The sequence below is a fragment of the Phaethon aethereus genome, assembly GCF_964289735.1.
Source record: "Phaethon aethereus genome assembly, chromosome: 14".
Taxonomy (NCBI): domain Eukaryota; kingdom Metazoa; phylum Chordata; class Aves; order Phaethontiformes; family Phaethontidae; genus Phaethon; species Phaethon aethereus.
In genome coordinates this window covers 16,414,881-16,437,265 of record NC_138590.1, presented here as the reverse complement: position 1 = coordinate 16,437,265, position 22,385 = coordinate 16,414,881, and the positions used below count along the sequence as shown (strand labels likewise).

General features: G+C 45.4%; 1 protein-coding gene across 1 annotated transcript; it reads left to right on the top strand.

Annotated features, from left to right (window-relative positions):
• Nucleotides 1–9,267: 9,267 nt before the first annotated feature.
• MYOT (myotilin) lies at nucleotides 9,268–20,625 on the top strand (the record flags this gene model as incomplete). Its single annotated transcript, XM_082006030.1, has 9 exons — nucleotides 9,268–9,671; nucleotides 11,802–11,952; nucleotides 14,452–14,553; nucleotides 16,594–16,643; nucleotides 17,214–17,346; nucleotides 18,476–18,683; nucleotides 19,149–19,314; nucleotides 19,812–19,945; nucleotides 20,453–20,625. The coding sequence occupies 9 exons, from the start codon at nucleotides 9,268–9,270 to the stop codon at nucleotides 20,623–20,625; spliced, it is 1,521 nt and encodes a 506-aa protein (XP_081862156.1).
• Between the last annotated feature and the right edge of the window lie 1,760 nt (nucleotides 20,626–22,385).

Here is a 22,385-nt window from a genome sequence, read left to right as displayed (position 1 = left end):
CACTGAAGGCTGTATCATTCCATAATAATGGCTTCAATGGGAAAAAACTTATGTCAGCCATTTAACAACAATTTTTCCTCCTCCAGGGTCTACAAAACATAAGAGCTACAAAGGGCCAATTAGTGGTATTTGAATGTCGCATTCGCGCTACACCCACCTTACAGGTTCACTGGTACAGAGAATATGATCAGATAATAGATTCCGCCGATTTCCGAATACTACAAAAAAGTAGGTATTGCTGCATCTGCTTGGTGTACAGTAATTTTATTGGGACAGTGGTAAGACAGGAACAAGAACTGCTGTAAAAGTTGGGAGATCGTAGATGTTCACAGAGGCAGAGTTACGTTTACAAGTATCAAATGACCTGAAGTCGCAGACTGCCGTACAGAGCCTGCGCTTCCTCCGGCAACGCGTGAGCGGATCAGGCACAGCGGGAGGAGACAGCCACGCTCTTTGTTATTAAAGAACCTACTATTGGGCAATAACATCATTGTCACTGTATATTATAACTACTGATGAATTCAGGAAAAAAAAAATTAAAAATATAAACACATTTTAAACAATTTATCTTACTCCCAGGCATGAGGTCATAGCTCCAGTGGGCCAAGTTCCCAGCAACTAACTCCAAAGTCAGTGGAGCTCTTTCTATATCAACTCAGCGGAGGGGTGTTTGTACCATCAGGTTCCCCAGCCAAACCTGAGCTTCCCCTATCCGGACGGTATTTCTCCTGATGAACAGAAACGTCCCTTTTGTAACTGGGGTGACAGCTGGGGTGGCAGGTGAGGGCTGAAGGTCTGTCTTCCATTCTGGTGTTATAACCACTTAATTTTTTTCTTTCTTATTTTGAGCAGAGGCTTGTTCGTCAGCTCTTCCTGGTAAGTACACTGCACACTTTTTGTTAGACATCTCATTGGTTAATTACCCCAAGCTTAGTTTTTCCCAACTCACCCAAGATAAAACAATCATGTTCAAAGGGGAGCCAGAAGGTAGCATTCCGTCAGGCTGAGAGCTTTCACGTTCTTGGTTTTGACACAAGCACCTGAAAGGTCCCAATTTATTTCACAACACAATGAAAAAGGTCCCTTTACCTTCAGCCAAGGAAGGGTATCCTGTATGTTACGGGAAAACATATCAACCGTTTTGATCTGTGATTTTTTTCTGGGGTTTAAACTTGTGCAAGAGAAAACAGAATTTAGAAAAAAAAAAAAAATTGTGCTTTGTTTCTTTAAAGTCGCAGGAAGAAAGTTCCTTCCTTCACCTTTGCTCCTTCTGAATCCCGTGGATTCCTATGCCCTTTACACCACTTTTTTGAACTTTATTGCTGCCAAGCCCCATCACTAAGTAGCAGTCCTTCTGCAAGGACCAATTCCTACAAGTTAACAAGTGGCTTTTATGGTACAACAGCATGCCTGAATTTGTCATTTCAGAGGAGGTCTGCACCCTGGTTATTACAGAAGCTTTTCCAGAAGACTCTGGAATATTTAAATGTGTTGCTGAAAATGAATTTGGATCTGCAGCATCCAGTGCACGTCTCTCTGTTTCCCCAGGTAAGCACACATATCTCTGAGCTGAGCAACTAAGCACGAGAGAATTTTCTGCTGCTCGGCATCAGGCAGCGTCACAGATATTTGCCAAGCAGAAGCCAGACCCAAACACTTTTGTAGGCTCAAGAGAAGAGAAATGCCCCAAAAATGCAGTCTGCTCGGCTACTTCTCAAAGCTGGATGCAAGCTGTTCTGCATTTCTGCTTTTGGCCCCTCTTTCTCCTCAGTCAAGGATGACAAGGTAGAGATGCTGTTCTTGCAGAGGAGTCTCATCCCTGAGCTTCACCCCTCCAGTGACCCCAGGGTAGCCCAGCACACTGGCTGTATCTATACCTTGCTTATTGTATAGATAATGTGACGTGATAATATAGACGTGACTTGTCTGGCTTGCGCTGAAAGCCTTCTCTAAGCAGAACAGCACCTTGCGTGTAAACCAAAGCTCGAACTCTCTTCTCTCCTGGCGAGAAGTCCGGCTTGGCTAATGCAGCGGTGTGGGTTTTGGTCTGTGCAGAGCCCAGGCAGGCTGACCTCTCATCCACCTGCACAGACACGCCAGCTTCCCCTCCCGTCACTGCAGCATGCTGTACGGGCGAACGCCACTGCTTTCTACCTGACTTGTGGACGATTCTGCTTCCAGGAGCAAAAGAGCTGGAAAGCTTTGCAGGTGCTGCCCACATGCCAGCTGTGCAAGTCACCATGAGGAAACCCGCCTTCCCCAGCAGCGGCCAGACAGGCGCCAAGGACCGAGATGCGGCTGGCCTGCCATCCTACGGCACGGACACCCCGGGGCTGGGCGCTCGAGCAGAAGCCACCAACTTCAGCCAGATGAACTCCAAGAGCGAAGCTGAAGATTTTCATGGAGGTTATGAGAATTCACCTCTGCGGTAAGACAAAGAGAGAATCACACCCCTGGGTTAGTTTTACACACAGTGCTTAGAGGATGAACTTTCTAGAGACCCTGGTAACACAACTGCAAAGCTCCTGTGCCCGTACCCTAACGGGGAAGGGTGCACGTGCAGTAACCCAAGCTGTCTGCCTAAATGACAACAGGAACGTGGAACACCAGGCTCAGTTTGACACAGTATGTAATTATCTAAAGGCTCAGGTAAGCGCCTAATGGCGTTTTCAGGAGTGTCTATCTGTAAGTAATTTTAAAAGCATCATCCCAAATAATTAGGCTCCAGAGGACCTTTGGCTCCACAGCGGAGCATGAGGCAAAGATGACGGCACCTGGGAAATTTCAAGGCGCGATTCTGTTGCCACCACCTTCCTCTGTAGCCTTGGCCAAGCGGCGTCACCTCATGTTTCCGTTTCCCATTCTGAAAGACAGTAACAAGACTCGAGATCCTGTAAGTGTGGTGCAGACAGTACCTGCAAACACTCCATGGAGGAAAATAACTGAACCAGGGACCCACTGGATAGAATGAAAACCGCTCCACGCCATGGTAGGGACGCCCCCTGCTCAGGAGGTGGAGATTTTCCACCAAGAATAAAGCGTTCCCTCTTGAAGCAAGACTCGATCCAATTTCTGCCCCAAATGCAGCTCTCAGGTAGCTTTATACTTGTTGCATTATTAGTTATTCTGCTTAATTGTTCCAAGGAAATGAAACAAGTTAGAACGCACATCTTAGCAATTCCATCCCAGATTTTTGTAGTGTTTCTCAGGCGTTTATAGGCGTAACAATGGCCTCAGACAGTGACAAAGGCCCAAGCTCAGCACTACAGAGGAGTTTCCTCAGTGCTGTTGGTGAAGGGGAGAGCTACGAGGCAGCCGTGTGCCCCCCCCTCAGCCGAATGCCAGCGCTGCATCGCAGTGATACTGTTACATCATGTGTGAACGGCTGTCCGTGACACAAAGCATTCTGTTGTAGAATATTTTTGGATGTACTCAGCCACTTTAAACTAGTTATTTTAACAATTCTGAACATCCTCCTCCAAATTCACTACAGGAGAGATCGTATTTCGGTATAGATTCCTCCATGCACAGGAATTTTGTTGCTAAATCACTGAGTAAAAATGGGTTTGCTTCAATAACCTGCAGTTCGCTAAGAGGAGGCTCTCAGTTTAGCTTCAAGCCCTTCCATGAAACAACTGGGGTTGTTTAGTCTGAAGAAGAGGAGGCTGAGGGGAGACCTTATCGCTCTCTACAACTACCTGAAAGGGCGTTGTGGTGACGAGGGTGTTGGTCTCTTCTCCCAAGTAACTAGTGATAGGATGAGAGGAAATGGCCTTAAGTTGTGCCAGGGGAGGTTTAGATTGGATATTAGGAAAAATTTCTTCACTGAGAGAGTGGTCAGGCTTTGGAACAGGCTGCCCAGGGAGGTGGTGGAGTCGCCATCTCTGGAAGTTTTCAAAAAACATGTGGATGTGGCGCTTCAGGACATGGTTTAGGGGACATGGTGGCGCTGGATTAATGGTTGGACTTGATGATCTTGAAGGTCCTTTCCAACCTAGTGATTCTGTGATTCTGTGAAATGCAGCCTTGCTCCAAGGAAATCCACCAAGACCCTGGGCAGAGCCCGCTGCAGACTCAAAACCCTGGATGAAGCTAACTTGCACAGGCGTTGGGAGACTGCAGCACCACAAAGCTGCGGAGGGTTTTTTTGCAGCCTGCGATGAAGCTGTGCACGTGCTGTTGTTGCCTCCGGACATCACAAGCCGAGCATATGAATGCAGCACCGTGGTCATGTTCAACTACCCCAGGTCCAAACACCTAGAGATAAGGCTGTTTGCTTGGAGGATCTAACGCAGAGCAACATTGCATTGCTTGTAATCTTTACCTGATGATTATTTTAAACAAAGGCAGACTGTTAATCGTCCGCCGAGCAAAAATGAAAGCCTTTTATAAAATCTCTGGCATACTTAGCGCTTGGAGGGAACAGGGGCAGTAGGAGACATTTGTTAGCTGTCCTTTTAGAACAGGACTAGTTTTTCCATCCTCTCCAGATTGCTCAAAGGCAGCAGGAAGCCTGTATTTTGGCATTTCTAACAAGCAACGTTAGGATGACTACTTGTAAAGTTTATTGCTTGCAGCACTACCAGTGAGCTGTGGTTGCGGTTTTATTTTTAAAGTTCTGGTTAGTTTGAAATGCAGTACCTGATGTCCTGCATAAAGGGATATAATATACCACCAAAATCAGCTATGTAATAGCTTTTAAAAATGTGGGTTATCTAAAACATTAGCTAGTGTATAGAGCTGCAGAGTGCTTTTGATTGAGAGCGATGCTGAACCAGATTTTGGAAGGCATTTACACATCTCCAGATACCGAGAGAAAACTATTAAAATTTCTCTATATACACCCATCTATGGGCATTTAAATCTCTTTAAAGCCCACAGTCGTATTGCCGTGTGCCTTGAAACATCATTATGAATGGGACTCAACATTGTAAATGTTGCTGTTACCTCAAACTAAGCAATCAACTCTAATGACTAGCTGTACAATAACTGTCTCGTTAGACAGATTTAGCCATACAACTCTCACGCAGCATATGTGGTTGTAACTGTATTACTGAAGACAAAAAGAAATACCGACAAAGAGAGCGATGACAGAACAAGGCTATTACTGGGAACAACTATAAAATGAATGAAGTCCTTGTACTCATACTTCTCCAAATTGCTGCTTAGCAACCGCCACTCTACAAAAGGTAGAAAATGCAATTCTAGAAGACTGCCACTACCAGCTACTCCCTCCTGAACCCCTTACAGCTGCAGCTTACAGCGTCCTTCTCATCAGCCTTAAAGCAGCGCAACAAGATCTATACTGATTATTAACTTTATTAAAGGAACTTAATCCAAGCAAACGAGGCTTCAGGCAGTATATATACTGCCAGGTCTTTTAGGTAGCTTTTAAGATTCCTTAATAAATCAGCAAATGATTCTTAACTTTTTTCTAGGCATTAGTTGCTCTATGACTCAAGCAACTAGGAGAACCCGATCAGACGCAACGCGTCACCATTCATAGAAAGGAAACCGAAGCAGCACAGAAAAGACGGTCTCTACCACCTCGCAGTGCTGGGCGGAGTATAAGTTACCCTAGCACAGGCAGTGAGATTTATTCCTCTGCCTTTATCAGTTCAGCTTCTAGATCTTTCAGGTTTTTTTCCTACCTTCTGGATCTCACATTTTCCTGTTCCTTCTCTTTCACACAAGTCGTCCTAGTTGTGTCCAGCCTTTTAAGTGCATAAAGCTGCCTTTAAATTGATGCCTTGCAGCCAACTTTAGTTCTGAAACAAGCATACTGTACCCTCATTGAAGTCGATGGGAAGCCAGGCTGACCTTTACCATGCTCACAGCTTCCTACAGGGCAAACGCCCATGCTGCAGTTATCTTTTTTTTTAAGCACTCAATTCTCTCCGTACAAACTACAGTTTGTTTTTTGTTTTGGTTTTTTTTTTTAACTTAAAAAGCAAATAACCTCTCTAGCAACTAGGGACACGCTTCCTCCCTTAATCACTTTCACCAGGAGGTATTTCAATAAATTAGCACTCAATTAACACCTGATACGTAGATTTAGTTCACAAACGATGGGCTGATGTTTAAACACAAACGCTAAATGGGGATTAACTCTTGAAGATCGCTGTTCTGAACGATTCACCGGTACAGCAAAGGGAGAGAAGAGGCAACTGGAAGACCGCTGGTTTTAACCAGCGGCGCACGTTAGGCGAGAGTTGCCAAAGTATAATTAAGATACTTACAACACAATAATGTTAATTTAAGATGTAATTAAGCATTGAAGCCTTTGATTAAAGGGATACAAATCACCTAATCTCCCAGGAGGATCTGTTGTTGTTCTGGTGAAAGCACCTTAGCTGCATCTTTTAATCCAAGTAAATACCTGTAATAATACACACGAACAGCAAAATATCAAACACTATTTTGCCACCAAGTTTATTTTATAGGTGTTACTCGGCTTATACATCCAGCAGCGATGCCACTGCTCCCGATGCGGCCCCACGGCCGAGAGAGGGTGCGGGGGGCCGCGGGGGGTGCTGCTGGGGGTCTCTTGGCCACCATTTGCCTCTGGCCTTCAGTCCCCCTTGCCGCTGGGAACGCGGCCTCGCAAGCGGGAGCAGCGTCGCGGATGCAGAGGCGGGTGGCCGGAGCCTCTCAGTAAATGAATTTAAGACGGGATTATCGTCGAGGTAACCAAGTGGGATTTCGGGACGTTTCGGCGTGTTGCAGCAGCCCTTCCTCGCTGCTCCCTGACGGCTGTTACGGGGGAAAAAAAAACCCAAAAACTAACGCTTTTCTGTTCAGAAGCTGCCGAAACTGTTCAGTTCCTCCCGTTCTGGGTACAGGGACGTTCCCGGGAGCAGCGGAGGCGACCGGGAGTGCTCGGCCCCGCCGCTTCACCGGGCTGGGCAGGGCCGGGGCCAGCAGCCCCCTGCCCGGGGCCGGGACGGGGGCCGGGGCAGCCCCTCCCGCGGGCCGGCCGCGCAAGCAGGTTTTGCCACTGCCCACGCGGAGTGATTTACTGCCCACGGGCACCTGCCCAAAACCCGGGCTGCGACCCTTAAACGACGCGTCCCCGCGAGGCCGGGGCTTGGTGGAGACTCTTATTCTGGCAGCGGTGCGGGCAGGCGGACAGGCAGGGCAGGCAGGAGGGCAGGCAGGTCCCGCCGTGGCACCTGCTGGCAGCACGTTAAAGCCGCGGGGTCTTACACCGCTACGCAGAGGGCTGCTATGACAGTCCGGGTCGGTGCATGACGGCCCCTTTCCCAAATACTGGCGAAAGCCCAGGTGACAACTCCTAGGCTGTAGGTAAGGTGCTGTGGTTTGGGGCTTTGCGGTTTGGGTGCTGTGGTTTTTTGGGGTGTTTTTTTTTTTCCACGTCACTTTTTACTTCGAAGCTGGTTAGAGAGGCATAGCAGTGCGCTGCGTAACGCGGGATGAAAATGGACCTTCAAGGTGCGGTGGCGTCAAAGGTAACGTGGGAGGCAACAAAAGTAAAAAAAAAAAAAAGGTTGGGGTTTTTTTTAAAGCAAAGCACCTTTGTTATTTCTTATTGTTTTCATCTTGTAAGGTCAAAAGTCTCTTTAGATATTTTTTTCCCCACCCAAATCAAGGTGGAATGATTTGAGGAAAATGCAACTTCTCCATTGCTGTGACAAGCAAATCTGTGCGTCGTGTCTTGTTTAAGTGCAATATTCTAGAAAACAATATAAATGCCGGTTTCTGTACACAGCCTGTAGGTAAAATGAATTAATCTCTACACAGGCAGTGATACAAAAATGGTATAAAAACAAGATTCAACGAGTTTTCTGCACCAGTGAATGAGAACACAGTGTGGATGTGCTCCAAAACTTTCAGCCAGCTTCGAATTCCAAGAGCATGACACAGGGGAAGCTAGGAAGTTTTTACTAGAAAACTTCTGTTTACTTACAGTTAACTTACAACTTATATTGATAATTACCTTTAGGAAGTGAAAGCTTTGAATCTTTAAAACGACAGCGATGGCTTCAGTTGATCTCCCCCCATGGGAACTTACGACCTGGTGGAGTCCTTCTTTGGGCTCTCCGAGGAGAGGAATACAATATACTGTGTATATATAGCAGCAAAACAGCTGATCTCAGTGCGGCAAGATTACAATTTTTTCCAGCACATGTAACTGTGTGGATTTATATTCTCATTTTTTATTAGTAGCTTTACGTTTATTTTGGGGGGTATTTAGTTATCCTGGAGCTGGAGTTGTTTGTGAGTTTTAAAAAACTTGCTCAGTTCACTCTAATGAGACTTTCCTGGGGTTTGAGTTGATGGAAAGCCTAGGTTTAGATATCAAGGACCTGCAAAATAAATGAAGGACCACTGAGCAGCTCTGCTTGCCCTACTTTATCCTGAAGCAATGTCATTCTGGCAATTATTAGCCCTAACAGCAAATCTCAGGAAATCACTTTGAACGGAGAAGCACAGTCCTTGGCATTCCAATCCCAAATCTCAATTGGATATAAAAAGCTCTGAATTAAAAAACCATTAGAGAAGAAATCCAGATACTTGGTTTCAAAGGTTTAGTTTTAGGCTTAAAAGAAAGTGGAACCTGTTTCATGCTTCCCTATAGTGTAAGGAATTTCTCAGCACAAATAACCCATTCTCCAAGTAATAGTACATTTAGTGTTTCGACAGGGCACAAACATGCAGGATCCAGAGATCTTTAGTTCAGATGATACGTGGCAAATTACCTTGCCTAGCAGTAGTATCTACAGCTATCTGTAGACTTAGGCAGGTGGTGGGTCATCTCAATAAACCAATTGCTATTTCTGTTAGAATTTACTGGGCTCTTGCAGATAAGATAGCTGTGGTGAGCACTGCACCTGAGTCTGATAGAGTGCATGACTTCTTACTGTAATCCAAAATGTTTGTACAGTTCTGGAATAGTTCTAATCAATCCTAAATCTCTTTATTTTAAGCTTAAGCATTGTCAGTTGCCTGAACTTCATACTTTTTGGATTGCTAATGACTGCTCATGAGACAGTATTTTTGTATTTTGGTGATGTACAATTTATTTTATCTGTATTGTCTTCCTTAAGGGAAAATCCACACCAAGAAAGCCTCTATTCTGCAAGGCAAGGGTTCCTTTCTATCCAGGAGCCCAGCCAAGAAAGCTTTCGTGGCCTACCACCTAGTTTTTACCAGCCACCTATCCAAAGCCAGTTATCACCAACAAAAACCCAGGACAGCCGCGAAACCTCTCCTATGAGTGTCCCTAATTTCCCATCAGTTTCCTCTATGTGCCAACCAACCATGTTTAACTACGAACGTCCAAAACACTTTATCCAGTCTAAGAATGTGTGTCAAGGGCAACAGCAGCCTCCGGGATCTGCAGCCTCTGCCGAGTCAAGCAGACAAATCAAACAGTCCTCCATCCTAATACAGCCTCGTAACCCAAGTGGGCAGAAATTCTCCTCCTCGTCATCGCTGAGCTCTTCAATCACGCTCTCCTCGCCTTCCTGTAGTGCCCCTAAGGAATCCACATATCCCATCACACCTGCATCTGCGCAGTCTCCTGCTAGCTCATCATCCGGGCAACGGCTTATATCCATGCCTAACCAACCCCCCGCAGCATTCCTGTGCTCAGTGCTACCCTCACAGCCCGACTATAACAGCCAAACTCCTTCTCCCATGGAACCTCAGTAAGTATATATGGGCTTCTAACCTCCCCTTGCTTTCCTCTGGCCTGGCCTCTCCCATGCACTGACCATCCCAAATCCAACCATCCGGTGAAACGCCAGCTTGGTCGAAGTCAATGGTGCGACTCCCATTGACTTCTGATTCTCGAGGCAGGACTCTGCATGAATTGGGTTAGGAGGCTTGCCCTTGGTGTCTGTGTGCGAGAGATGGGTGTCCACCAGGGATTAAACTGCACCGAAGTCACGTCACTGGCTGCTGTGCAGGTTTTCTGGTGTCAGTTTGAACAGTTTAATTTGATTAAATCTCTTGTTTAAGGGTATCCAGAAGAGAAGATGGACACCCATCTCAAATTAATTCCTCTCAACAAACATGGCTTATGAATGGGGAGACGGGGGGGAAGGCAGTAGTATTTCCCACATATAAACAACTTTAAGATTCCTAGTAAGTCTTTTCAGGTTCCACATCACAATGGGACTCTACACTCACCTACAACTCAGTTTCCATTAATCATATGTGCTAACAGAAAGGCAGCCACTTGAAAATTTTACCCCTTCAGACCAAAGACCAAATTCTTTCCTGAATATGTATTATATCATTTTGCCTTTGGGCTGCAATCCAAATATCTCCCAAGGTCAGTGAGATCTCAAAGGGAGCTGGGTCTTGCCTTCTCACCAACTTGTATTCCTGCCAATATCAGCTGGAGGTCCTGGGGAAAGTCAGTGTGGAATATGCAACAAACACTCAGCCGAGGCTATTGGAAAGGTGATAGGGGCAGGCGGGTCCTGCTGGCATGGAGAGAAATTCAGGTTTTAGTGTCAGTTTGTATTCAGGAAATCTGAATGTTTCTGAGGGTTTTTTGAACCGCAGCAGTGTGGGAAGTGGAAAGGTAAGACAGAGCGGGCTAGCTGGGGCACTCAGGAGTGTTTCTTAAAGTACTGGAGGAGCGTGCGGGCGTTAGGTACACATCTGGAGTAACTGCTGGGTTTTGTGTGTGTAGCGTGGGCTTGTTTGGTTTCATAGCAAAGGGCTTTGGTGCCTCAATATGCTTTTCATATAAGCTGCTCTTAAATGCAACATCCTCTGAGTTGAGGAATTATTTTCCTAACCATCCTATAAATGGGCAAACGGGGATGTGACACATATTAATCTGTTGGGCAAATTATTAAAGATTTTAAGTTATAACTTGGGCAAGTTATTAAGTCCAAGCAGTGGTGGGAATACGTACCAGAATTATAACCCTTCTACCCTATTCTAATCAGCAGAACGAATTCCCAAGTGACAGGAGGAAGAGGATTTTGAATAGAAATAGCTGCTGAACAAAACTACAGTATACGAGGCCCCACTGCGTATAACGAACTGGACTAGATCCTGTCAGCAGAGTGCCGTGATCTCTAGCAGACCCTCGCAACCCATTTTGAGGGTTGCTCCTCTTTTCGTAGCATCTTTCAGAACCAAGTCTACTATCTAACTCCAAGACTCAATTGTGTCTCTTGACTATGGATTACAGGATCAGGCTATGTGGGGGGTTGTAGCAAGGGCTCCTAAAGACCCAGCCTAGCTTGGGGTAAGCTTGGCTATTGAACCTCTGGACAGAAATGCTATATGAAGTAACTTTTTGGGGCCAAGAAGAAGAGGGCAACTAATAAGCTATTTGCTCATACCTAACCAACTAGTTTGTGACCCTGCTGTGGATTTGCAGCACCCAGGGCCTTTTCAGCAACGGAAATTGCAGAGAAATGCAGTTCTTGAGGGAGAACTTGCTCCTGGACAGACTTACATTACTCAGGGGAGTTAGTGGCTCCTTCAAAACACTGCTGGGCTTACTGCACACAGCCAAGTCAGGTCAGGGGCCACTACAAGATGTAGGGATGCTGAACAGCGACCCACAGCAAACTTCGGAGAGTGCTGTGGGAGGACACTCAATGACTTGGCTAGACCATGATGCTTCCCCTTAAGTTTTTGATACTCAATTACATCACCTAGCCTATCTATCTCCCAAATGCTTTACAGGTTCATTTGAACCACAGTCTCTAGGTAGTAGGTTCACATTTTTGTGTGTATTCTGTGAAGCTGTAGTAAACAGTCAAGCAGGCTTACAGGAATAACTTTGTTTTCTCTTCCTGCACGAGTAGTTACTCACAACCAATGTATAACAAACAAGCTAGCATCAACTCTATGCAGAAGACATCAGACCAAGAAATTCGAGGAACAAAAGAGGCCCTCATTCAGGACTTGGAAAAGAAACTCCGATGCAAAGACAACCTTCTCCAGAATGGCAACCAGGTAAGGGATATCTGCTGATTAAAGAACCAATTTGCTCTGACTCTCGGTAGTACAAGCAGGGATGCAAAGACTAGTTCTAGTAGCTCAGAGGCTGGAGCCTCCAAACTGAGCTGAAAGCAGAAGGAAATGCAGGAGCAACACTGCTCAAACACCTTTACTCAGAACCTCAACAGATCCCAACAAGAGTTCTTTGAGCCATTTGTGACCAGAATATTCTTTCAGTGTGAGGTGGCTAAATTTTACCATTAGAAATGTAAAAAAAATCACCTCTTCCAACAGTGACTCCATTTTTAATCATGGCTCAGGGCTGGTGTAAAAGGTGTGGTTTTGAAAGATTTACATCCAGCCTCTTCGTTTCCCAACACCCTCTTCACCGTTATTTTTGCTATTGGAGTGCAAATATCTGTACTGGTGAGCCAGGTTCAGCTCAGCCGGAGAAGACCTTTCCCAGTGGAGGAGCAGCACATGGTTAGTACATGATGAAAGCTGGCCTGAATGTGTGGCAAGAGATGATTGCTGTAAGTCTGTAGGCATCTACTGTTGGCAACTGAATGTCTGCATCTCCTGTGACTTCAGTAAGGGATGCGTTGACTTCTGAAAGCCATCTGATGCAGCAAGATGGCTTCGAGCTGCTATTGCCTTTCCCTCTTATCCTACCTTCTTGGCCAGCACACGGCATTCAAGCTTTGAATTTTTGCAATCAGATTAATAAGGTTAGGGTCAGGAGTAAGGTACATACACACAAGAGAAAGGTACATGTGTAGAGCCGTGGCACAGACTTGAACTCTCTGCTGGGGATCCTGCTGAACGTCACACCCGCAGACAACTAGAAATCCAAGGAGAATCCCTCCATTCTCCAGTCACTCTCTCATCCTGGCTTTCAATGCTGGGGTTAATAACCCCAAATCATTAGAATCTTGGAAAATTACCAACATTTGAAAGCTCTCGTTCTAGAGACCATCACCACATGTGGTAAACCTTTTTGATTTCTTTTTATGTGAACAACAACAAATCAAAGGAATTACATGAGCTTTTATCATAAAGTCTGTCTCCTATAGAAGGGCTCTTAGTCTCAGTACCTACCTGTTTATTTTGTAAAGGGACAAAATGCAATCCCCTTTACCAAGAAATCCAAATCCGGGAGAAAAATTTGCTTACCAGTAGGGCAGCACAGTACAGCAAGCTAGAGTGAGCAGGTCTCTAATGTGGGAACCTTCCTGCTGGCTGCAGGCAGACTGGTAAAAGCCCAGTGTTTATAGTTTCCATCTTCTTTCCCCTGAAGTAGCAAGGAGTTTTTCCATTACCATCAGCAGGAACAGGTTTGTATGATATATATATAAAATTTTAAACATTGAAGGGAAAAAAAAAATATATTAGGTCAAATCTGACTTAATCTGTCCCTAGCAGGAATATTCCATCTGCTGTAAGAAAGCTTGCCATTGCAAGCCAGCTTTTCTGCCCATAGGAAGCCAGGCTAAAAATAAGGCTTATGCAATCACCACTCTGTGTCCTCCTCCCCTTGTCCTCCAACAACGTCTGAACCAACTGGCCAATCTCAGCCACACTTGATACAGCTGTAATGACCTCAGGGATATTAAGCTCTCACAGGTTTTGCAAAAGGTCTCTCTCCCTCTTCTAAAGAAAAGTCCCACAAGCCTCCCAAACTGTAATCTACCCAGGAGTAGCCACATACATGTCCTGTACACAGTAGAAATTTGGTCCAAGCTTGTCCTCACTTCACAAAATCCAAACCCAAGGTAAACTTTGTGGGAAGCGAAGTGCGAGGTGTTCTGGTGCTCAGGGGACTAACATACTCAATCTTTTCTAAAGTAACCCAGCTGACAGAATTTGAATTTAGTTCTGCTCATATTTATCCCTGTGTGCCGCATCCATATTGCAGGAACGTACTGTTACACGACTGAAATGCATTCTCGCCTCCTCTCAGGACAGCACACAGCATTTCATAAGGTGGCTGCTGCAGTGGCATAAGCTTCCCTTGTGCTTTCGGGGGTACTGGTGCTCTTCTGTGGCTGTATCTGCTTCTGGTGTGGCTCTTGCTTTTTTGGGAGTAGGGACCACTAGCATCCATCATGCCTCCAGCTCCTGAAGTAAATCCACAGCTGAATGACTTGGGAAGTTTTCCCAGTGCTAACAGAAAGGTACCCTGGGACTTACTCTGGCTTCTGAGATAATGCCATCAGTTACCCATAAATAATCCCAGTGGAGAAAGAGGAGGAGTGGAAGACCACAGATGGCATTAGAGAGGCTTTGATGAACAGGCAGTTTAATCTTTTGTGCATTTCAGCGCTGTATATATTCAGGCTGACTTCAGCGGGCATCACGGACTTGCAAACCCCGTGGAACAGACGTGGTGTTTCTATTCAGCCGCTGCTTTCATTTACAACACCCTGAATTTATAGCATATAAATGTGCTCTTACAAGCTGATCCGAAATAGCAAATGGACTTCTGACTAGAATTCCTCTCTGCTCTGCTTTAAGCGATTAACTTATGAAGAAAGAATGGCTCGCAGGCTGCTCGGACCAGTAAATGCTGCATCTGTGTTGGAAGCACAAAGTGAAGACAACATGCAGAATGCACAGGTAAATGGGGACCTGTCTCTAGAACAATGATTTCCTGGTGACCATGCTGTGACCTGCTTGTACCTGAATAGGGCAGAGAGTTGGGGTTTTCTTGGTACCAGTGCAGGAGAGGGAAAGGGACAGCTCACTCAATCCCACTGTATAGTAGGGATTGGGTTTTTTTGGGGGGAAGATGGTGGCAGAGGGGGGGAATTTAAGCACCATCCCCTTGCTGGGCCTGATCTGTAGGAATGACCTCTCCGGGGAGGAATTACAACAGCTGCTGCACAGCACGTTACGCCCTGCCCGTGACAGGCAGGGAGCCGCGCCGCGAGGGATACAGGTACCCGCTCTCTAGCAGCCAGAGATCGGACTTGGCCAGGACAGCAAGATTTCCACCTGTCGCTGTTTGGAATAAATGACATTGACTACAAGAGGTCAGAGCCTTGGGGTGGGATCGGTTGAGTTTTAGCCTTTCCGAGGGCCTGCAATCATTAAGAGAAGGCAGAGCAGTTATTTTAGCAGCCCACATGCTGACAGACAAGAATCTATTGCTACTGGCATTTTCAAAAGCATTTTAGATGGAGACTTGCATCGTTCGTTGGTTATTCAAGCCAGTTAAAAGCTCTCTTTGGTACTTCTGTGATCAAAGTTAGTGGAAATGTCTGTGATGTGGCACTGGGTACCTGTGCAGCCAAAGAAAACATCCCTCCTGCTGCAGGCACGCAGAGAGGCAGCAGGCTGGCATACACCTTTCAAAGTGCAGTTAGCAAAACTCTTCAATGAAAGAGACACTTAAGATCCCAGCAAGGGAGGAATATAGAATTTGAGCTATTTCTCCCCAGCAATCACCTGACAGCAGCAGGCAAGAAAGGAACATGATGGATTTCAGAGAGCAAGGGCAACCTCATCTTTTGCAGAGAACAAGGAAACGTTCAGTCAAAACACAAGGACTGACAACTTTTCAGGGTGTGTGAAATGCTGCACAAAAAGAAGCATTGGAAGGAGATTGGCTTATGTTTGGAAAATCTTATTCCCATTGTTCAGTGTTATTTTTAGATATTATAGTCACCGATTCATTCAGCCTCCTGACTCCTCAAGAACTTAACTACACAGTCAGTCCGTGTAATAGAGCATTAGAATTATCATCAGCAACTTCATCCCTACAGCATAATTTCACAAGACAAGTAATAATTTTACAGAACTTGTGTAAATAAGCAGATACAAGGAATTGCCTTTGGACTCAGCACTGAGCTCAGGCCAGCGAAACCCTTATTCATGTGATGCTCCTCCTGAACTGATGACGACTTTTGCGCTTGAAGTTTAAACCCAGGCTTAAACGTTCCACAGAACTGGGTTACAGAGCACAGAACCAAGCATGGTGATGGCTCAATGCAAACCTCCCAGAAATTTCGATGCAGTGTTTCCTCTATCTGACTCCATTGCTAAAACGAGCCACTGATAATAAACTCTGCTTGTATTCTCCAAACATTCAAATTCCTAGCAGGAATCAATCCTGGGTACTTTAGCAGATTTACTCATATGATTGTGGAGTTGTCAGCAAGCTTAGTTGGTGCTGTGATCTAGAAAGAAAAATATTTTCCAGCTCAGCATGTGTTCATTGCTATTGGTACCATATTTAAGTGGGCACAATACAGTGTTCTTGCCAGTGACTCCACTTCTATTCCTGCTACGGGGAAGGACACTCCGTACTTAGCTCTCGTTTTAGATACTGCCAGTAGTACTACCCCTCTCTAACAAAGGTTATTGGCTGGCCAAAAGCCTTGTGTGCCAGACAAAACTGCTGCACCTACCACCTGTGCAGGGTGATGAGAAGTTGTCCTATTTATTAATAGTACTTGCTACAGTCATGGCAAAGCCTAGCGTGAAAACAGAGTGTAATGGCTCCTGATGCCAGCTTCTTTACCTCTTGTCCCAATGACTTCGGAAGCATTCAGTTTGCTTTTAAGCAGCAGTCAGTATACTAACTTAAAATGGCTTGTTCAGTTTATAAGTAAAACTTTCTCTCTAAGGTCACTCACTTCTCTTCCTTTTTCCAAGCACCAGAATGCAGAAAACATCAGGCTGCAGGTTCCTACCACACATGTAAGGTAATGCATAAATTTGTGCTGTGCTACTTTTCAAGACCTTATTTCAAATGTTTCTAGACAATGTTAGCTTTACTCATCACTCTTTCTAAAGTAGTAATTACTAAATTAATTCACTCCCTTTTAACTAAAACACTACCATTTGTGGGTGGTTGATGATGCCTATGTTCTTAATCTAGCCAATTCTAAGCATAACACTAAAGGTTTAAAGACTCCGCGTACCTAGGGCAAAGATGCTTTGTATTCTAGAAGATGTATCTCTAGTCACAGCAAGGTCCGACAACGTAAATGATGAAACATCGCATGATAAAACACCACCTACATCGCTCTTGTAAACTCTTTTGGATATTGGGTCAAAGATGAAGGTTTCATATGTTATGCTTCTGTGTTGAATTGAACAACTTGAGCAAGATAAGTGGTCAATCAAAATTCGTGCCTTACAGCTGAAAAACAAGCCAGGCCAGAACTGTAATGTCAGATTCCTAAGTGTGTTGAGGGACTCTAGCTGCAATCAGTGCTTTGTTTGCGCTATGGTAACTTTTACACAGTTAACTGTTTCTGCCCACTTTTTAGGAGCAGACCATCCTCAAGAGGAGATGAACGTGGACACGACTCCATCCAGGAAAAGTTTTTCCAGCCACGTTTTACACAAGTGCCTGAAGACGTAATTATTGAGGAGGGGCGATTCTGCAGGCTTGACTTCAAAGTAATACCAGCCTTTCACTTTCAGTCCCGTTAGCTCTGTGGGGTGTGTGGCATGAAAAGAGGTCTCTCAGTCGCAGTGCTTTTACACTTTAAGTCAGAGCACTAATGGCAGGTGGTGCAGGGTCTCTCCAGGAAATAAACCAAGAAATAGGAGATGGGTAAATGTTTCAGCATTTCCCCTTGGGAAATTTAAGTGGACTTAGTTGCATAAGAATACAGTTAAACAGTGGTAAATATGGACCACCACAGATGACTGTTTAGACCTCATTGGGAAGAACGAATATTAAGGCCCTCTGACAGAAGGCATTTAGGGAAGTGACCTTGTGCTTTGCACGGAGACTCCACCGACTTCAGTGGACACATGCTGGACACACGTTCAGCAAGGCCTGTTTAGGTTTATCTTGCCTTTAATGAGTCTTCTCTGAAGTAACTGTGCCCTTGCAGGAGCAGACAATCTAGCAAGGAAATGCCCTAATTACAAACAAAACAGCAGAATGGCCTGAAACTGCATGGCAGTTGTACCAACCCTAGGGTAAGAAAGAACCTAGGTCTTCCGCACATGCAACTTTACTGCAAAGGCTGTTTGCTGATCGTGCTTTGGCTTGGTTTTTCCTAATCGCTTCCAATCCCTTTCCTTCAGTCAACTCTTGCCAGACTTAGCCATGATCTCTAAGCCATTTTGCTGCAAATTGCTTAACTTCTGAATATCATGGACAACCTGGAGCATGTCTGCAGGACACTTTATTTACATATATTATCAAAACAGTGTGGACGTCAGCACTGCTGACAGTGCTAGCTATGGGATTAAAAGGCTGTTTCCTCCCTCCATGAACCCACAATGAGTATCTTTGGCCTAATCCAAACTACCTCACAAGATGGGTGCAACAGGGGTTTTCAGGAGCAGCATCCACTGTCTGATAGCTAAAGTTTACCTTTCCATGGCACTTCATGAGCCTTCCTCTCTGTGCAGTGCCACATTAATATTCAAAACTAGGCAAGACTGCAAAATTTTGCAGTAGGATCATGATTTGATCATCTATTGGCCTCAAACTCCCTATAAAAGCCCACTGAAGGGAGCTTTTATTCTCTTAAAGCTGTTTAACTCTCCGCTGCTTTCCTCTCCTTCACAGGTTAGTGGGCTGCCAACTCCAGATTTGATGTGGTATCAGAATGGAAGGATGGTTCATCAAGATCAGTTCCATAAAATGATAGTGTCAGAAAAGGGATTCCACTCATTTATTTTTGAAGCAGTCAAATCATCTGATGCAGGGACATACGAATGTGTGGCTGTCAACCGTGCAGGAGAAGCGTCTTTTGCAGTAAAAGTGGAAGTAATTGGTAAGACTGAGAGCACTGATAATTACCTGGCCATGCATGGAGAATCTCAGTAATCTAATGCCTTCCTCTGTGTGTTTGGGACATAAAAATTAAGCAGAGGTAGATCTCCAGATATACAGGCTCAAACTATAACAAACACCTTACCTTTTCCAAGACTATTTTAACACATGCATCTGGGATGCCATATCCTGCTAGAAGTGCTTTGAAGAAATATTTAGATGTAGTGGGATGTCCAGAACTTGGAAGTTATCAGTTCTGGGAGATTAATAATATATGTTGATTGATTCTCCTGCTAAAGTGGATTATGCCTACTACACCCTTATGGTCATAGGAATTGCCTGTAGGCTAGGGAGTAGCAGTAAGGAATATGTGCCCTCCTTAGCATTCTGAGATCTTAAAAAACAAGCCTGATATTAGCGTTCAATACTTACAATAACTCCTTTTTATCTTTCCTCTTTAATTTAGCAAAAGAACATCACACACCTCCAACTTTCATCTTCAAGCCGCAAAGCAAAAAGGTTTTTGAAGGAGATACAGCCAGACTTGAATGCCAGATCTCTGCTATCCCAACACCCCGGATTTACTGGAAAAGAAACAACGAAATGGTACAATATAATACAGACCGAATAAGGTATCCTACTAATTGGTGTGTTAGAAAACAATAACCAGTATTTGTTAAGTCAAATTTTAACTGGCTGGTTTATAAAAGCAGCAAGCTGGAAAGCTAGATCTGCCCCTCATTTATGCCAGATGGTGGCCAGACACGATGCTCAGAGTCTTGTTTTGAGGGCACAGAGAGAAAACTGTGACAAGATGCCACTCTGACTTCCAGCAGCAGCTACAAGGCCGTTGGAGAAGCATTGCTTTAGGACTGAAACGTGCAACATATTCATCATGCTGTGAGGCCGCAGGGCTACAGAAGGGCCTTGATGCCACCTGAATGGTGTCATGATGTGTAACTGGTGGCTCGTAACACAAATGCAGCGTTTATGTCTAAATAGTTTGCAGTGCCCTGCAAGAATTGTTCTAGGGCTTTCTTAGCTCCTCAGCATGTAAACCGATTCTGACTTCAGTGTCTTCTCTCCTTCCCCCTCCAAGCACTTATACATAAACACCTTCATTTTTCAGCTTGTTACATGACAATACTGGAAGGATTTGCCTCCTGATTCATAACGCAAACAAGAAAGATGCTGGTTGGTATACCGTATCTGCCGTCAACGGAGCAGGTGTGGCCACGTGCCATGCCAGGCTGGAGGTCGCAAGTAAGTACCAGATCACAGTGCCATAACCGAAACTGCCCTTGGCGCTTGTATTCAGAGCAGACGCGCGAGATGAAATCATAGAATCACTTAGGTTGGAAAAAACCTTTAAGATCATAGAGTCCAACCGCAAACCTAACACTGCCATTAACCTAATAAAGCTTGGACTGCTGGCAGGATTTCTTTCCCAAGATGCTGCAACTAGACAGAAAGTAACTATCTCAGGAAACTCATATTTGTTTAGTGCCAAGACACCGTGTGATGTGTCCTTTGCATACTGTATGAATCTGCTCTCCATGCTGTTTAAAGACTACAACTTGATTGATACCAAGGAAGGCGAATATAGTCCTTTCCATAAATCTCTGGTGTCTGAGACATGGGTTTGTCTGTAAAATTCTTCCCTAAGGGGTTCCTGTTTTATGTTGCAGATAAAAAGCAATTTGGTTGCTCTACCATGGGTCTTTCCGCAGTCTGGGAAGACACTGAAAGAGACTTTTTTCTCTCTTCTAGCACATGCAAACAAGCCAGTTCCAGCCCCAAAGCAGTTACGGGTTCGACCAACTTTTAGCAAGTATTTGGCACTTAATGGAAGAGGACTGGATGTGAAACAAGCTTTCTCACCAGAAGGAGAGTTTCAGCGTTTGGCTGAGCAGTCTGGACTGTACGAAAGTGATGAACTTTAACTGGAAATGAAGAGGAAAACTCACACTATAAGGGACAATTACAACATAGATACAGTTAACTGGTGATTGCTCTAATTAGCAAAATACCTATCTACATATTTTTACTTTGACTCTTGCACATTCAGCTGTTCCCATTTTACCACGTTAGATTTTATTTATATGGGTTGGTGAATATAACCTATCTACCGAGTCTTGTATTTTAACTATAAAGCCTAAGCAAGCAGGCCAATTAGTTTTTACAAGTGTGGGCGGTTTTAGTTCCACCTGTGCTTGGTTACATGCTAAAGCAGAATGGTTTGTACTGCTTCTCTAATATCACTCTTGGTAATATCAGAAGCCTGTACTGTCTGAATACTAAAACCAAATAGACTAGAGTGTTTTTATGAGACTAAATTAGAGGCAAATAAAATTTTAAATATCCAACATTGGCTGTGACTCTTTCCTTGATCTGTTAAAACCAGCTATGGATGTCTGGCATCAGCTGCAGCCTGGTAAAAATTGATTCTTACCCTACTAAGTCTGCCACTGGTCCCTTCCCCTGCCTGCTCCCCCCATTACTTGTCCTCTAATAGTTATAAACCATTTACCATAAACTAGACACTGACCCTTCCATAACACTAAAATATGTCAGTAAGGCATCATCAATATTTTTTTCCCCCTTCCACACCTGACCCAAGAGCTGCCCTGTATAATATGAAGTGTTAAGACTGCCCTGGTTTCCCTCCTTACTCCTTTAATCAAGGCTGCGACTTACCTGACTGCTGACTCTCAACAAGCTGTTGATCTGAATCACCCACAGAGTTTGCGTGCTGCTATTCCCCTTGCTCAAAATAGTAATAAATACCGTGAAACCTGATTTTGCCAAACTCCAGCAAACCTAATCTCTGAAGATTTTTCAACAGTGCTTGCTAAAGAGAAATTTGTGAGGGTGGAACTAGCCTGAACTCCTCCGGGGGGGTGCGCAGTTACGCTGCTGCTAGCGAGCAAACCCCACGCGCATCTTCCAGAATGGAAAAAATGAGGTCTTGGCTTCACGCCATACTGTTACACCGTTAAATAAACCCCCCGAATCTGAACTGCGCAACACTAACTATTACACTCCCAAGAAAGTCCTGCAGCTCTACCACCACGCTTCTCCCCGGGGCTGCCCGAGCAACCAAACCCGCCGGATGATCTCCCGCGGCCGCACTCGCGGCGGTTGAGCTGGTGGCGTGCGGACGGGTACCCGCTCCGCCCCGCGCCGCTCCGCCCGCACGATGCTTCTGCGCGCAGGGCGCCTGCGGTGACGGGCGGGAGCGCGGGGTCGGCGCGGGGCAGCAGCTCCAGCTCCGGAGCGGCCCAAGTTCTCCTCATGTCTGGGAGCCGCAGCAGCACCCGAGCTCGCAGCGTTTGCATTAATATACATTTAAATGAATATATCGTCTGTTCCCTGCCGCTCTTGGCGGCAGGAAGGGAATTTCCTAATTGGCTGAATTTAGCCTGGAGGCAACCGGACGCTGCAATTTATCGTTTGATTTCTCCCCCGCAGCAACGGGGGCCAGCACGGGAGCTGGAGGCGCGGGCTCTACCGGGCGCCGCTGCTGCGGCCCGGCGAGACGCGGCGGGGGGGCAGGCGCGCTGAACGCCGCTAATAGAAATGCGGTAACGGTAACAGTACGCTCCGAGGGCGGGGGGGGCAGCCCGAGCCCTCCCGCAGGCGGTGTGAGGAACCGGCCCGGTGGGGGATCGGCCCCGCCGGCTCCCTCCGCCTTCGCCGCCGC